This window comes from Lepidochelys kempii, chromosome 2 (assembly GCF_965140265.1).
Source record: "Lepidochelys kempii isolate rLepKem1 chromosome 2, rLepKem1.hap2, whole genome shotgun sequence".
Lineage (NCBI taxonomy): Eukaryota > Metazoa > Chordata > Testudines > Cheloniidae > Lepidochelys > Lepidochelys kempii.
In genome coordinates, this window is record NC_133257.1 from 90,507,438 (window position 1) to 90,524,079 (window position 16,642).

Genomic DNA, 16,642 nt, shown 5'->3' on the forward strand with positions numbered 1-16,642 from the left:
TCTGCTGCTAACAAAAGGAGGCAGGCAGCAAGAAATGGGACCTCTGAGCTCCCTCGATGCCTGCATGGGACACAGAGGTGTCAGTCCCTGAAGGGCAAAACTGAGAAAGCAGCCATGTGGTTGAGAGGAGCAGAGTAGGGGTAGGAGAAGCAGCCATTTAGGGGGTAGTAGATTCTTCCACTTTTGGGTCCATACTGACCATTCTCAGTATTGTAGCATGACACATGCTTCCTTTTTAATGGAAACAACCATCCTTTGATTAAATATGCTCATCTCTGGTTGGACAATGCCCACAACAGGCCTTATCTAAGAATCAATCCATATACAGCAGGTGAGGATATTAACAATAAGTAAATATTCTACAGCCTCAGCAGTCACCATATTAAACAATTAAATCTACATCAGCCATTTGCTGCAATAGAAGTAAAGTCACAGAAACAGATAACTGTCACAAGAGCAATATGCCCAGCTTTGAAAATAAATATTTTATATTTACCTCTATATTTTCACAACCAACCATCTCTGCACCAATCATTCCCAAATCTGCTTGTCCACCCGTTCCTCCCAGAATTCTCTCCATCTACCCCACCTCACATCCCTAGCTGCCTCTCTGGAATCTCTTCTTGGTTGCCCAGCCGTCATCTCAAGCTAAATCCCTCCAAAACTCATCTTTTATCATGATCTCTTTTCTCTCCTTAGCTGACAACTTCATTACCTTTCCCATCACTCAGGCTTATAATTTGGTGCAGTCTATGATCCTCTCTCTCCTCCTCTCTTCTACCATGTCCAGTCTCTCACTGAAGTCTTCTCACTTCTTCCTCCAACATCTCCAGAATCCATGCATTCTGCAGAGCCCCCACTGCTAAAGTCATCGCAGCTGTCAGGGTCATCTCTTGCCTCTATTACTGTTCTCCCACCTGGCCTAGCTGCCAATCTCCCATTCACCCTCCAGTTTTACCCAAAACACTGCTAAACTTATCTAACTATCCCAACCTCTCCAAACACATCTCTCTTCTCTATGAATCCCTCCACTGATTTCCTATCTCTTACCAGATCAAATTCAAGCTCTTTATCCTCCTCTTCAAGGACCTCGTCTCTCCCTACATCCCTGCTCCCACTCCCTGCCTTCTTACTTTTTCTCTCCATTTATCTCCTTTTCCCTTTCTCCACTTCCAGTCTTCCACCACGCTACCTCCTACACCCAGAATAGTAGCTCTCTCTTTATCTCCCTCAATTCCTTCCTTTAAACCATCTCTATAAAATGGGGTTATGGTACTGGTTGAAACCAGTGCTCTCACCACAACAGTGAGGAAATTTACAACATTATATAAACATTCTGAAATAATGTCTGAGGTCCAGATGGAGGTGAGGGGCAAACCAGTTAAAATTCTCTGAGCAAAGATAAAAGGAGGGGGGGAACTGGACATCCTGTAGGACTCTATTATTAGGCCACCAAATCAATAGAAGGACGTGGAGGAGGCATTTCTAGAACAAGTAACAGAAATATTCAAGACAAAAGACATAGTAGTAGTAATGGGGGACTTTAATGACCCAAATGTGTTTAAAAAAAAATACAGCAAAACACAAATCTCCAGCATGTTCTTGGGATGTATTAGGCAGCGGTTCTCAAACTGTGGGTCAGACTTGTTTGGGCCTGGGCCCCAGCTAAAACCTGAGCCCCACCACCTGGGACTGAAGCCAAAGCCAAAGCCCAAGGGTGGTGGGGCTCAGGTTACAGGCCCCCTGCCTGGGGCTGAAGTCCTTGGGCTTCAGCTTTGGCCCCCCTGCCTGGGACGATGGGGCTCAGGCTTTGGCCCCGGGGCATCTAGGCTCAGACTTCGGTCCCTCCTCTTGGGTTGTGTAATAATTTTTGTTATCAGAAGGGAGTTGCAGTGCAATGAATTTTGAGAACCCCTGTATTAGGGACAACTTTTTTCAGAAGGTGGAAGAAATAACCCAGGGGGTGGCCATTTTAGACATGATTCTAACAGTGAGGAATTAGTTGCAAATCTAAAAGTTGACAGCAATTTGGGTGAAAGGACTCTAAGGAAAGGCAGGAGTGAGAGCAGCAGAATAAGGACAATGTATTTCAAAAAAAGCAAGCTTTAAACTCAGAACTGCTAAGTAAGGTCCCATGGGAAGAAAAATCTAAGGGAAAAGGGAATTTATCAGAGCTGGCAGTTTCTCCAAAAGACAATATTATTAAAGGCACAACAGCAAACTATCCCAGTGCAAAGGAATGATAGGAAGAATAGAAAGAGGCAGTATGGCTCCATCAGGAGTTCTGTAATGACCTGACAATCAAAAAGGAACCCTACGGAAAGTGGATACAGGGATGAATTGCTAAGGAGTAAAAAAGGGATTTGGACAAAAACTGATCTGGAAGAGTGGGTCTCTAGATGGGAAAGGGGATATAGAGCTTCAGTCTGTGTAGCTCAAATAAAATTTTCATAGATTACTGTATAGATTGCATTTGACTCCAGTTGAGAGCCATCATGTTTTTGCTATCAGGGAGGCACTATGTTGGAGTGGTTGTGGGGAAAAGGGAACATACTTGTACACGTGGTGGTTGTGCCCATGAATTAGATTATTTTGGGAGGAAATTATTAAAAAGAGATAAATCTTATGACAAAATGGCAGCCTCCTAGAGATTTCCTGATCTACTCCTTAAACAGAATGACATATTAATTTATTTTATTGTTAGTAGCGAGACTTTGTGCTGCATGTTACTGGAAAAATATGATCTCTCCTCTTAGGGAATTGTGGTATAGCAAAATATGGACTGTTCCTGTAACAGAAAAACTTTCACACCAAGTACATACACAAGAGAAGTGCCAAAAAGAGAATAGATCATAGGCGCCGACTTCCCTTCTGCCCGGTGGGTGCTTGACCCTCCCCCGCCGACCCCGCCTCTTCCTGCCCGTGCAGCACCTTTGCCCCGCCCCATCCCACTCCTTCCCCAAAGTCCATGCCCTTCCTGCCCCCATTCCACCCTCTTACCCCCAAGTCCCCTCCCCTGCCCTGCCTCTTCTCCACTTCCTCCCCCGCGCACACAGCATCCTGCTTCTCCCCCTCCCTCCCAAAAAGTCCTAAACGCTGGCAAACAGCTGTTAGGCAGAGGGCGGGGTGAGAAGGACTGGGAGAGAGGGGGAGGAGTGGGGATGCGGCACGCTCCAGCAGGGGGAGAGAATAAGGAGGTGAGGAGGGGAGAGTTTGGCTGCCGGTGGGTGTGGAGCACTGCTAATTTTTCCCCGGGGGTGCTCCAGCCCCAGAGCACCCATGGAGTCGGCACCTATGGAATAGATATTTAATTATTTGGTCACCCTTTTTATCAAAGAGTAAGAGATCAGCAACCCAGAATTATTAATTAGTCAGGTTCTTTTAATATTAAGCTGATCCTGAATAAGCACTAAGTAAAGTACAATGTAGCATGTTAATGTTTTATTGTAACTTTGCCTTAATTTAAAAAAAAACAGGGCATGTTTAGTATTGAGAAAGATGGCTGGGGTTGGGAGACTAATAACAGTCTAAAAATATGTTAAAGGTTATTATAAAGAGGACCATGATCAACTGTTCACCATGTCCACTGAAGGCAAGACAAGAAGTAAATCAACTTAATCTGCATCAAGGGAGACTTAGATTAGATATTAGGAAAACCTTTCTAACTCTAAGGAAAGTTAAGTAATGGACTAGGCTTCTAAGGGAGGCTGTGGAATCCCCATCATTGTATGTTTTTAAGAGTAGGTCAGACAAACACCTGTGCCAAGGATGGTCTAGGTATACTTGGTCCTGCCTCAGTGCAAGGGACTGGGCTAGATGATCTTTCAAGGTCCCTTCTACCCCTACATTTCTATGGGTATGTCTACACTACGAAATTAGGTTGAATTTATAGAAGTCGGTTTTTTAGAAATCGGTTTTATATATTCGAGTGTGTGTGTCCCCACAGAAAATGCTCTAAGTACATTAGAGTGCATTAACTCGGCGGAGCGCTTCCACAGTACCGAGGCTAGAGTCGACTTCCGGAGCGTTGCACTGTGGGTAGCTATCCCACAGTCCCCGCAGTCTCCGCTGCCCATTGGAATTCTGGGTTGAGATCCCAATGCCTGATGGGGCTAAAACATTGTCGCGGGTGGTTCTGGGTACATATCGTCAGGCCCCCGTTCCCTCCCTCCCCCCGTGAAAGCAAGGGCAGACAATCATTTCGCGCCTTTTTTCCTGAGTTACCTGTGCAGACGCCATGCCAGGGCAAGCATGGAGCCCACTCAGGTAACCGTCACCCTATGTCTCCTGGGTGCTGGCAGACGCGGTACGGCATTGCTACACAGTAGCAGCAACCCCTTGCCTTGTGGCAGCAGACGGTACAGTACGACTGGTAGCCGTCGTCGTCATGTCTGAGGTGCTCCTGGTCGCCTCTGTGAGGTCGATCAGGAGCGCCTGGGCAGACATGGGCACAGGGACTAAATTTGGAGTGACTTGAGCAGGTCATTCTCTTTAGTCCTGCAGTCAGTCCTATTGAACCGTCTTATGGTGAGCGGGCAGGCGATACGGACTGCTAGCAGTCGTACTGTACCATCTTCTGCCGAGCAGCCATGAGATGTGGATGGCATGCAGTCCTTCTGCACCGTCTGCTGCCAGCCAAAGATGTAAAAGATACATGGAGTGGATCAAAACAAGAAATAGACCAGATTTGTTTTGTACTCATTTGCTTCCCCCGCTCCCCTGTCTAGGGGACTCATTCTTCTAGATCACACTGCAGTCACTTACAGACAAGGTGCAGCGAGGTAAATCTAGCCATGTATCAATCAGAGGCCAGGCTAACCTTCTTGTTCCAATAAGGACAATAACTTAGGTGCACCATTTCTTATTGGAACCCTCCGTGAAGTCCTGCCTGAAATACTCCTTGATGTAAAGCCACCCCCTTTGTTGATTTTAGCTCCCTGAAGCCAACCCTGTAAGCGCCCCTCCCAGCGTCAGAGCAATGGCAAACAATCGGGCATCTGAGAGTGCTGTCCAGAGCACTCACAATGGAGCACTCTGATGGGGCTAAAACATTGTCGCGGGTGGTTCTGGGTACGTGTCGTCAGGCCCCCGTTCCCTCCCTCCCTCCGTGAAAGCAAGGGCAGACAATCATTTCGCGCCTTTTTTCATGAGTTACCTGTGCAGACGCCATACCACGGCAAGCATGGAGCCAGCTCAGGTAACCGTCACCCTATGTCTCCTGGGTGCTGGCAGACGCGGTACGGCTTTGCTGCACAGTAGCAGCAACCCATTGCCTTCTGGCAGCAGACGGTGCAATACGATTGGTAGTCGTCCTCGTCGTGTCCGAGGTGCTCCTGGCCACGTCGGCTGGGAGTGCCTGGGCAGACATGGGAGCAGGGACTAAATTTGGAGTGACTTGAGCAGGTCATTCTCTTTAGTCCTGCAGTCCTATTGAACCGTCTTATGGTGAGCGGGCAGGTGATACGGACTGCTAGCAGTCGTACTGTACCATCTTCTGCCAGGCAGGCAAGAGATGAGGATTGCTAGCAGTCGTATTGTACCATCTTATGCCAGGCAGGCAAGAGATGAAGATGGCTAGCAGTCGTACTGTACCATCTTCTGCCGAGCAACCATGAGATGTGGATGGCATGCAGTCCTTCTGCACCGTCTGCTGCCAGCCAAAGATGTAAAAGATAGATGGAGTGGGTCAGAACAAGAAATAGACCAGATTTGTTTTGTACTCATTTGCCTCCTCCCCTGTCTAGATCACACTGCAGTCACTCACAGAGAAGGTGCAGCGAGGTAAATCTAGCCATGTATCAATCAGAGGCCAGGCTAACCTCCTTGTTCCAATAACAACGATAACCTAGGTGCACCATTTCTTATTGGAACCCTCCGTGCAGTCCTGCCTGAAATACTCCTTGATGTACAGGCACACCCTTTGTTGATTTTAGCTCCCTGAAGCCAACCCTGTAAGCCGTGTCGTCAGTCGCCCCTCCCTCCATCAGAGCAACGGCAGACAATCGTTCCGCGCCTTTTTTCTGTGCGGACGCCATACCAAGGCAAGCATGGAGGCCGCTGAGCTCATTTTGGCAATTAGGAGCACATTAACCACCACACGCATTATCCAGCAGTATATGCAGCACCAGAACATGGCAACGCGATACCGGGCGAGGAGGCGACGTCAGCGCGGTCCCGTGAGTGATCAGGACATGGACACAGATTTCTCTGAAAGCATGGGCCCTGACAATGCATGCATCATGGTGCTAATGGGGCAGGTTCATGCTGTGGAACGCCGATTCTGGGCTCGGGAAACAAGCACAGACTGGTGGGACCGCATAGTGTTGCAGGTCTGGGACGATTCCCAGTGGCTGCGAAACTTTCGCATGCGTAGGGGCACTTTCATGGAACTTTGTGACTTGCTTTCCCCTGCCCTGAAGCGCATGAATACCAAGATGAGAGCAGCCCTCACAGTTGAGAAGCGAGTGGCGATAGCCCTGTGGAAGCTTGCAACGCCAGACAGCTACCGGTCAGTTGGGAATCAATTTGGAGTGGGCAAATCTACTGTGGGGGCTGCTGTGATGCAAGTAGCTCACGCAATCAAAGATCTGCTGATATCAAGGGTAGTGACCCTGGGAAATGTGCAGGTCATAGTGGATGGCTTTGCTGCAATGGGATTCCCTAACTGTGGTGGGGCTATAGACGGAACCCATATCCCTATCTTGGCACCGGAGCACCAAGCCGCCGAGTACATAAACCGCAAAGGGTACTTTTCGATAGTGCTGCAAGCTCTGGTGGATCACAAGGGACGTTTCACCAACATCAACGTGGGATGGCCGGGAAAGGTGCATGATGCTCGCATCTTCAGGAACTCTGGTCTGTTTCAAAAGCTGCAGGAAGGGACTTTATTACCAGACCAGAAAATAACTGTTGGGGATGTTGAAATGCCTATATGTATCCTTGGGGACCCAGCCTACCTCTTAATGCCATGGCTCATGAAGCCGTACACAGGCAGCCTGGACAGTAGTCAGGAGCTGTTCAACTACAGGCTGAGCAAGTGCAGAATGGTGGTAGAATGTGCATTTGGACGTTTAAAGGCGCGCTGGCGCAGTTTACTGACTCGCTTAGACCTCAGCGAAACCAATATTCCCACTGTTATTACTGCTTGCTGTGTGCTCCACAATATCTGTGAGAGTAAGGGGGAGACGTTTATGGCGGGGTGGGAGGCTGAGGCAAATCGCCTAGCTGCTGGTTACGCGCAGCCAGACACCAGGGCGGTTAGAAGAGCACAGGAGGGCGCAGTACGCATCAGAGAAGCTTTGAAAACCAGTTTCATGACTGGCCAGGCTACGGTGTGAAAGTTCTGTTTGTTTCTCCTTGATGAAACCCCCCGCCCCTTGGTTCACTCTACTTCCCTGTAAGCTAACCACCCTCCCCTCCTCCCTTTAATCATTGCTTGCAGAGGCAATAAAGTCATTGCTGCTTCACAGTCATGCATTCGTTATTCATTCATCACACAAATAGGGAGATGACTACCAAGGTATCCCAGGAGGGGTGGTGGAGGAGGGAAGGAAAATGCCACACAGCACTTTAAAAGTTTACAACTTTAAAATTTATTGAATGACAGCCTTCTTTTTTTTGGGCAATCCTCTGTGGTGGAGTGGCTGGTTGGGGAGGCCCCCCCACCGCGTTCTTGGGCGTCTGGGTGTGGAGGCTATGGAACTTGGGGAGGAGGGCGGTTGGTTACAGAGGGGCAGCAAGTGGCAGTCTATGCTCCAGCTGCCTTTGCTGCAGCTCAACCATACACTGGAGCATACTGGTTTGGTCCTGCAGCAGCCTCAGCATTGAATCCTGCCTCCTCTCATCACGCTGCCGCCACATTTGAGCTTCAGCCCTGTCTTCAGCCCGCCACTTACTCTCTTCAGCCCGCCACCTCTCCTCCCGGTCATTTTGTGCTTTCCTGCACTCTGACATTATTTGCCTCCACGTATTCGTCTGTGCTCTGTCAGTGTGGGAGGACAGCATGAGCTCAGAGAACATTTCATCGCGAGTGCGTTTTTTTTTTCTTTCTAAGCTTCACTAGCCTCTGGGAAGGAGAAGATCCTGTGATCATTGAAACACATGCAGCTGGTGGAGAAAAAAAAAGGGACAGCGGTATTTAAAAAGACACATTTTATAAAACAGTCGCTACACTCTTTCAGGGTAAACCTTGCTGTTAACATTACATACATAGCACATGTGCTTTCATTACAAGGTCACATTTTGCCTCCTCCCACCGCGTGACTACCCCCTCAACCTTCCCCCCTCCCTGTGGCTAACAGCAGGGAACATTTCTGTTTAGCCACAGGCAAACAGCCCAGCAGGAATGGGCTCCTCTGAGTGTCCCCTGAAGAAAAGCACTCTATTTCAACCAGGTGACCATGAATTATATCTCACTCTCCTGAGGATAACACAGAGAGATAAAGAACGGATTTTGGTTGAATGCCAGCAAACATACACTGCAATGCTTTGTTCTACAGTGATTCCCGAGTACGTGTTACTGGCCTGGAGTGGTAAAGTGTCCTACCATGAAGGACGAAATAAGGCTGCCCTCCCCAGAAACCTTTTGCAAAGGCTTTAGGACTACATCTAGGAGAACCGCAAATGCCAGGGCAAAGTAATCCTTTCACATGCTTGCTTTTAAACCATGTATAGTATTTTAAAAGGTACACTCACCAGAGGTCCCTTCTCCGCCTGCTGGGTCCAGGAGGCAGCCTTGGGTGGGTTCGGGGGGTACTGGCTCCAGGTCTAGGGTGAGAAACAGTTCCTGGCTGTCGGGAAAACCGGTTTCTCCGCTTGCTTGCTGTGAGCTATCTACAACCTCCTCATCATCATCATCTTCTTCGTCCCCAAAACCTGCTTCCGTATTGCCTCCATCTCCATTGAAGGAGTCAAACAACACGGCTGGGGTAGTGGTGGCTGAACCCCCTAAAATGGCATGCAGCTCATCATAGAAGCGGCATGTTTGGGGCTCTGACCCAGAGCGGCTGTTCGCCTCTCTGGTTTTCTGGTAGGCTTGCCTCAGCTCCTTCAGTTTCACGCGGCACTGCTTCGGGTCCCTGTTATGGCCTCTGTCCTTCATGCCCTGGGAGATTTTCACAAAGGTTTTGGCATTTTGAAAACTGGAACGGAGTTCTGATAGCACGGATTCCTCTCCCCAAACAGCGATCAGATCCCGTACCTCCCGTTCGGTCCATGCTGGAGCTCTTTTGCGATTCTGGGACTCCATCATGGTCACCTGTGCTGATGAGCTCTGCATGGTCACCTGCAGCTTGCCACGCTGGCCAAACAGGAAATGAGATTCAAAAGTTCGCGGTTCTTTTCCTGTCTACCTGGCCAGTGCATCTGAGTTGAGAGTGCTGTCCAGAGCGGTCAGAATGGAGCACTCTGGGATAGCTCCCGGAGGCCAATACCATCGAATTGTGTCCACAGTACCCCAAATTCGAGCCGGCAACGTCGATTTAAGCGCTAATCCACTTGTCAGGGGTGGAGTAAGGAAATCGATTTTAAGAGCCCTTTAAGTCGAAATAAAGGGCTTCATTGTGTGGACGGGTGCAGGTTTAAATCGATTTAACGCTGCTAAATTCGACCTAAGGTCCTAGTGTAGACCAGGGCTATGAGTCCGTGACAAAGAAATCTCAGTTCATGAAATTAACTGGGAAAATTTAATGCTCTTGCCTTTAAATTCTGCTTTTGTGAGACCTGGTTTAGCAGACTAGCCTCTACATAAACACAACTGGTTTCTAGAGAAGAGAAAGAGGAGAAGCCATTGCTAATTTTACTACATTACAAACTCAGATCTTTTGAAGTTGGACCAGAACAATTCGTGTCTTCCTACATCCATCCTGACCATTTCCAGTTCTCTCTGCAGAAGTGAACTAGCATAAGCAGCAAAATTTTGCACTCATCCAATAAATTATCTGATTTACCTTTATATGTACATTGGTGATAAAAGTGATTCAATGCATAATAGTCACCTAATTGCTAGATGTCTTTACTGTATTTGCCAATATGCACTCTGTCCATTGTAGAGGCACGCAGAAGACAGGCTACATGGCCACCTGTGTTAAAGGCACTGTTCCAGTTACTCAGTTTTCCCTGAGGTGGTTGATTAACCTAAGCTCTCTCACTGCTGGCAAAAAGATGAAATAAATATTACAAGATAATGAGAAGATTCAACAAGTGCCTGGTATTACCAGCAAGTCTATACGTGTTTATTCAATCTCCCTGGAAATATCTTTGTGCAAGTGAACAAATTCAACAGATACTTTAATGTGGATTGAAGAAGTCAGCATACCTTCAGCTAAAGGAGTTTACTTTTACACTCCCCTGGTACTCTAAATACACACACACACACACACACACCCCTCCTGTGGAGCTTCACCTATACAACTACCTTACCCTCCTCCAACCACCATTCCTACCAAACCATGCCAACTGATGAAGATGAGGCAGGTGACTGGTGGCTATTACTTGCGAGGCAAGATTTTCTGATTATACAATTATCACAACTTCTCCTTTCCCCTCCGATCTTTGTTTCATCCACCTGTTGTCTTGTCATAAATCAAGACTGGAAGCTCTTTGGGGCAAGGAGTGTCTTTTTACATCATGCATGTACAGTCTCTAGCACAATGGGGTCCTGATCTCCAAATGGCTCTCCTCAGTGCTATCAGAATACAAATTAGAGCTGGTGGGGCAGAGAGGAAAGAGGTTCTTGAGTACTTTTTTAAAAAGCCTTTTAAAATCCAATTTCCAAAATCAAAAATTTTGACTAACTCTGCAAAGAATTATAATAACGTTGTTCAGTTCCATAAGCAGTAATAATTTTGATGATTCTGTGACAGCATGTCCAGTAAACAGTTATTAAAGGACTCTGATGTGCTAAAGGACAGCTGCAGCAATGTATTTCAGTGGACAAAAGGGTGCTATTCTCATCATGCAATATGCATCATAAAAAATGGGACATGTAAGCACTAGTACGTTGTTACATAATTCCACTAGGTGTCTTTTAAAGTATTCCAGTTTTTGGTGCATTCGGATAGCTTGCTGTACACAAAGGTGAGTGGCAGAATCATGTAAATTATAACATTTTCTGCATTTGGGGTCCGGCATAATCTCTTGTAGTCTGTGATAGAAAAGGAAGCTTCCATTCTCAAGCAGTGAAATTCTTCTCCTCATAACTTAACTTTCTCTTTGTAACCATAGGTTTGAAATCCACATTCAGATAATGTGGTGTCTACTAGCAGAATTAACCTATTTGTATGATTTGGTTTTAGAGTAGGACACTGGGAGTTAAATTTTAACTCTATTCCCAGTTCTGTCATGGATTTGTTGTATGATTCACCTCCCATTTGATAGGGTTTCCTAATTTGGGAAATTGGGATATTACATAATTGTCAAGTTTTGTGCTCTGCCAGGTATGACACTCATTTCCCCTCCAGGGTCCACACTTCTCCTCTGCACCCCCTTACCAATTGCTGCCGGTGTGCGGGAGACAGGAACTTATACCCCAACACACCTAAAACACAGAGGAGGTTGACAGGACTAGGGTACTGTACGGAATTGAGGGCCACCAGGGAGAGGTTGCTAATGGAAGAGATTCTGGAATGAGGAGTCTTATGGCACCCTAGTGAGCATTGGGGCAGCCTCTCCATTTTACACCTTACCCCATCCAGTGGTCCTGCAACAATTTTTATAGTGGGGGTGCTGAAGGCAGAAACCATGTATTACTACTTCAAGCAGCACCCCCAGCACCCCTAGTTCCAGCACTTCTGACCCCATCACTGTTCAGCCACTGCTCCCCATTTTGTTCTCTCTAAGTTATGTTATTTGAGTCAAGCACTCTTCTACCTCCTTTCCTCATCTCCTCCCACGTATGCTTTGGTATCTGCCAAACAGAATTTGGAAGAAAGTAAACGTGCCAATTCAAAGTCAGAGAACTGTAAGAATCTGGAGCAGGCCGTGTGACCACTAGTATGGTTACCTTCTGTATGCGCTATACTTCCAGGCCCTGAATTCACTGGCTGTGAATTCATTCCAGCAGTGCTTGGCACCATGTAGACCACTAATGGTTGCCGTGGTCATTTTTTAGGGTTATGTCCTTATAAACGAAATGATGTTCCTACATCTCACACCACAGGTCAGAACAGTGATCCCCTCCTTAAAATTCTTCTCATTGATTTATTTCAGCCCACTACAGTCAACTAGTTTTTTCATAGCAATTTTCACTCCATATGTTTCATCATAATATGCATGCACATGGACGGAGCTTGATCAACCCAATGAATACTTAAAGACCCTTCCAATGCTAAGTGCCCGAACCTTCATCTTCTTAACCTTCTTCTTAAAAGGGTGACAAAAGCTTAGATGCTCCTAAAATCACTGACCCCTACAAATTTGTGTCATTGATATTATAGTTAATATAGTACTATGTATTAAATTGTGTATGTTAGCTAACTAAGTCTGGAAACAATCACATTTATTAGTACTTTGTTTATATGCAAGGTTTGGACCAATGGCTTTTCTTCTGGGCCCAATTCTAATGTCAGATATACAGACGTAAACCCAAAGTAATGACACTGAAGTTACTGGAATTATACTACCATAATGCTGTTGTACATGAGATCAACATCCAGCCCTTTAAGTCTACAGTCTCCAAAAAATACGTACCAGAGTCTGTGAAAGGTGTAAATTACAAGTCTACCCTTTGCTATGAACATAAGCACAGAAAGGGGAAAATGGGTTATGGATTGGCGATAGGATTGTACACAGCACCATTTTTTCCTGCATATTAATATCCAAGTCTACTGGCAATATCTTCTCATTCTTTTTTGATTAATCACTATGTTAAATATTATTCTCTCTACTGGCATTCAAGACCACATTCCCAATATCTGCTTATTTTCTACTGTCTATGCATCCATCTGTTGACATCAGCTGTCACCTTACACTAACTGTAGAGATCATCACTGCAAAGTCAACAATAGTATCAGATATCAGAGTTTCCCCTTATGCTTAGAATAGGAAATAACTGTAGTATCTCAGGTAAGTAAATATTGACTAATAAATGGTGATCATTCTATTTAGCATAACAGGGATCTTTTTAGAATGGTTATGGTCAATCTGAAGTTTGCTGAGTCTCTAGTCCCTGTGAAAAATGTCTTTATTACAATTGCCTATTGGTTTTAACATATTAGATAATTCAGCATATTTGTTGTCTGTCTACAGTATGATTGCTAACCTTTAACACATTATAACACAATTAGCATTGGCGTAGAGAGAAAGCCTATAAGTGTGGATGATTTTTTGCATTTGCTGCTGCTTTATATAGTATGTATCTGCTCCCAGAGAGCAACCCCACATTTCTGTTCACATTATACACTAGCTTTCAAAACAAAACAAAAAACCAGGAGCATATGGGGATGTTTAAAAGCTTTTCCATTTTAGAACCATTTTTGGAGCATATTTTCTTCCCTGGGATCATGATTTTTATTTCACAGGGCATGAGTAGGTCCCATTTAAATTGATGGGAATTACTCATATCCTCTGGGTATGACAGTGGGAGAATTCTGGCATCACATGATGAAATGTAACCTCACATAACCCACTGCAAGCTGCATCTAGAATGGCAGTATGGATGGAATTCTGTGCTTATCTAAATCAGAGTAGAAGCTGTGATAGTAATAAACTATTAGCTTAAAGCACAGAAAGATTCCTCCATGACCAAAGATATTGAAGTTGCTCATAGAAACATGGAGCTTTACTGTATAACATACCACATTCATCATCCATGTAACTCCATCTACTTACATGGATTTACATTTAAAATTGGCTCTATACACACTGACAGGGGCCAGACAACTTACTGAAAACCTTCTGAAGAGACACATAAGTGGAACAAACAAACAGCAAGAAAAAAATATTAGAAAACTTTACCATTAAAGCAGCATCGGTTATTAAAGCAGTTTCTTTTTAAATTTAAATAATTTAATTTTGTTAAGATGAAAGAATTTAAACCCCTTATGTGCCATGTATTTCACAGAATGAAAGAACCTAGCATTCTGAAGCGTACTCCCATTTGGAACGGACAGAGCTCAAACTTGGATAACTGCCTATGGGACCATTACTTTAAAAAAATGCCATCTACAACACACTGCATCTGTTTTAAAGAATCTGCCAACCTAAAAGGTAATGTTTTGAAATCAGTTAAACTCTTCTTTGTGTGTCAATCTTAGCCACCAACAACAACATGTCAACCACGAATCCATATAAACTCAAGTCAATGCTCTTTGCTACCAATATGTCAAATTCCTTGAGGAAATTTCTGAATATCAGTCTTTCTCAACAAAGAGGATAGTTGCATTCAAAGATGTTCATAAGATCATAACATTGACTTTGATTCACTTTAATTGCTTTGACCAATACTAAGTTACAACTGGTAATTATGTGGCAGGTTACTACGTGCTATATTTTTAGCATGTAAGTAATGTTATCCATGTTATTTTTCTCCTTCCCACTGAGATTTCACTTGTCCCTATTATACAGTTGGAGAGTAGGCATAGATTTGGAAAGCCAACAGGAGACTCATAAATAGAGCTGTCTGAATAACTGATTTTTCAGTTTGCTGGCTACTCTGAAAAAAAAATCCAGATTGAGTCAAACCAAACTGAAGGTATTTATTTTTGAATTTCCAACAAATCTAAAAAGCTAGAAAGCTTTCATTTGGGGTTGAACAAAATATTTTAGTCAACCTAGAAGGAAGCGTTTCAGGGCATTTAAAATCTTTTAAAAAGAAAATAAAAGCAAAGGAAAAGAAGAGCTAGATTCACCAAATTGTGGAGGCGGCAATTCACTAAATGTTTCTCCTGACCTGAAGCCATATTTTTTGGCAAAACATTTTTTAGCTATCATACTTCACCCAGCACTACTCGTAAGGCCTGATGTTCAGAAGGCTGAGCTCCTAAAATTCCAGCAAAAGTCAAAGATAACAGTGTGCTCAGCACCTCTGAAAAATCAGGCCCCTATTGTTCATCCCCTTTCTATTGTTCAGTCCTGTGCTAAAGACAAACACACCAATTGCCCCCAGAGCCTTTCTAAAAACCTGTTGCTTTCACCTCATTTTATACCTCATTATAAATCAGAACTATCAATATAGATAAAATACAGTTTTGAAACACCCTTATATGATCTATTTCAGTAGTTTTAAACATTATTTCTAGCCAGCTTCGAATTAGGTAAGAAAATGGTCTCTCAATAATAAATTGATCAGTCTGATTTGTGTGACAGTTGTCCAATGTATTTTTTTTTTTAAATAAGAATCAGGAGAGTCACCTGGGCTGCTTAAAGTACATTACATTATTGTTTTCCGTATGTAAATTATCTGTTCCCTCGGGGCAGGCAAATGTAGATAAAGGAAAAACAGAAAACATTCATATGTATGACTACTGGTACCAAATCTCTTTATTATATGAAAGCCACTTTTGCTACAAGTTGCTGATCAGTTATAATTGTCATACTCTCAAAATGTAATTTTCAATGATTTGGAAAAACAGTCTTCTGATGTTCAAAAAGTGACCTTTTGATTTCAGTATATATTGTTTGCTACACACTGCAATTGATTAAAGTAGATCAATTTTGTCTTCTTGAATAGCAAATTTTTGGAACTGTTAGTTCTCATTGGACTCAAAATACAAACACATTAGGGCCTCTGAACAATTGGTATCAATTGCTTCTGAAATACAAGCTTTTTAAAAGTCTGGATATTTGTAGCTGCAACTTTAGATTAAAATAACCATTCTGACCAGCTGTTTTGCAAGCATTTCATCAGGATAATTAACAGTAAAATATTCATTGTATTTTGTGAGGAAAGAATGCAATGAGGTGACATTCAAAAGTAATCTTTTCAGTTCTATGGTTTTTAAAAAAGGGTATTTAGAAAGATGCCATTCACAATGATTTGCAATGTAGAAAGCCTTACTGTCTAATTAAGGTAATTCTATTATATGATCATGATTACTATGAAATAATGCCCAGAATTTACGGGCTAGTAAGCCCTTTCAGAACACTGCCATAGGATATTTCCTGAAATTGAAAAGTAATGGCTTAGACCTCAACTTCCCCCATAAATTAATTATTCCATTACAAGTCAGTGATAGATGACTGTGCCAATGTAACAGAACATCATCCATTAATAATCAACACATCCAACTGAGAAACATTATTTTAACCTTTTCAAAGCCTTTGGCTATATACCATTAAGTGCTGAAAAAAAGGACACAGCAGAGCCCTACGGATATGTAATGTGGCTGTACGTCATGGGAGGGGGAGGGGGGAAACGTGAATGGAAAATTGGATCCTCTGAAATGTGTGGAACCAATAAGGTTAGGGAAAGATTAAAAAATAATTTCTCACAGTAAGATTTCTAAGAACAACTGCTATACAACTTGGCGCAAATATAAGAAGCCATGACTAGGATGTTTTGACGTGCATATTTAGTCAACTTCTTCCACACTATGGGACAACTTAAAAAATAACATTTACTGAATAGATTTAGAGTTCTCAGAATATTTTTTTATTAGAGAAGGCCCTGGACAAAAACCCCAGGCCCAAATGACATTGAACTTTA

General features: G+C 43.9%; 2 protein-coding genes across 2 annotated transcripts in view; both read right to left on the bottom strand.

Annotated features, from left to right (window-relative positions):
• PIEZO2 (piezo type mechanosensitive ion channel component 2) overlaps window positions 1-16,642 on the bottom strand; it is a 453,866-nt gene that overhangs the window by 418,058 nt on the left and 19,166 nt on the right. The gene's annotated exons all lie outside the window — the stretch shown is intronic.
• LOC140905936 (myb/SANT-like DNA-binding domain-containing protein 7) lies at window positions 7,721-9,556 on the bottom strand. The gene is made up of 2 exons (XM_073329431.1): window positions 8,695-9,556; window positions 7,721-8,106 (listed from the first exon to the last, which is right to left on the bottom strand). Exons 1-2 carry the CDS (start codon window positions 9,275-9,277, stop codon window positions 8,021-8,023), a joined length of 669 nt encoding a protein of 222 aa, XP_073185532.1. The 5' UTR covers window positions 9,278-9,556; the 3' UTR covers window positions 7,721-8,020.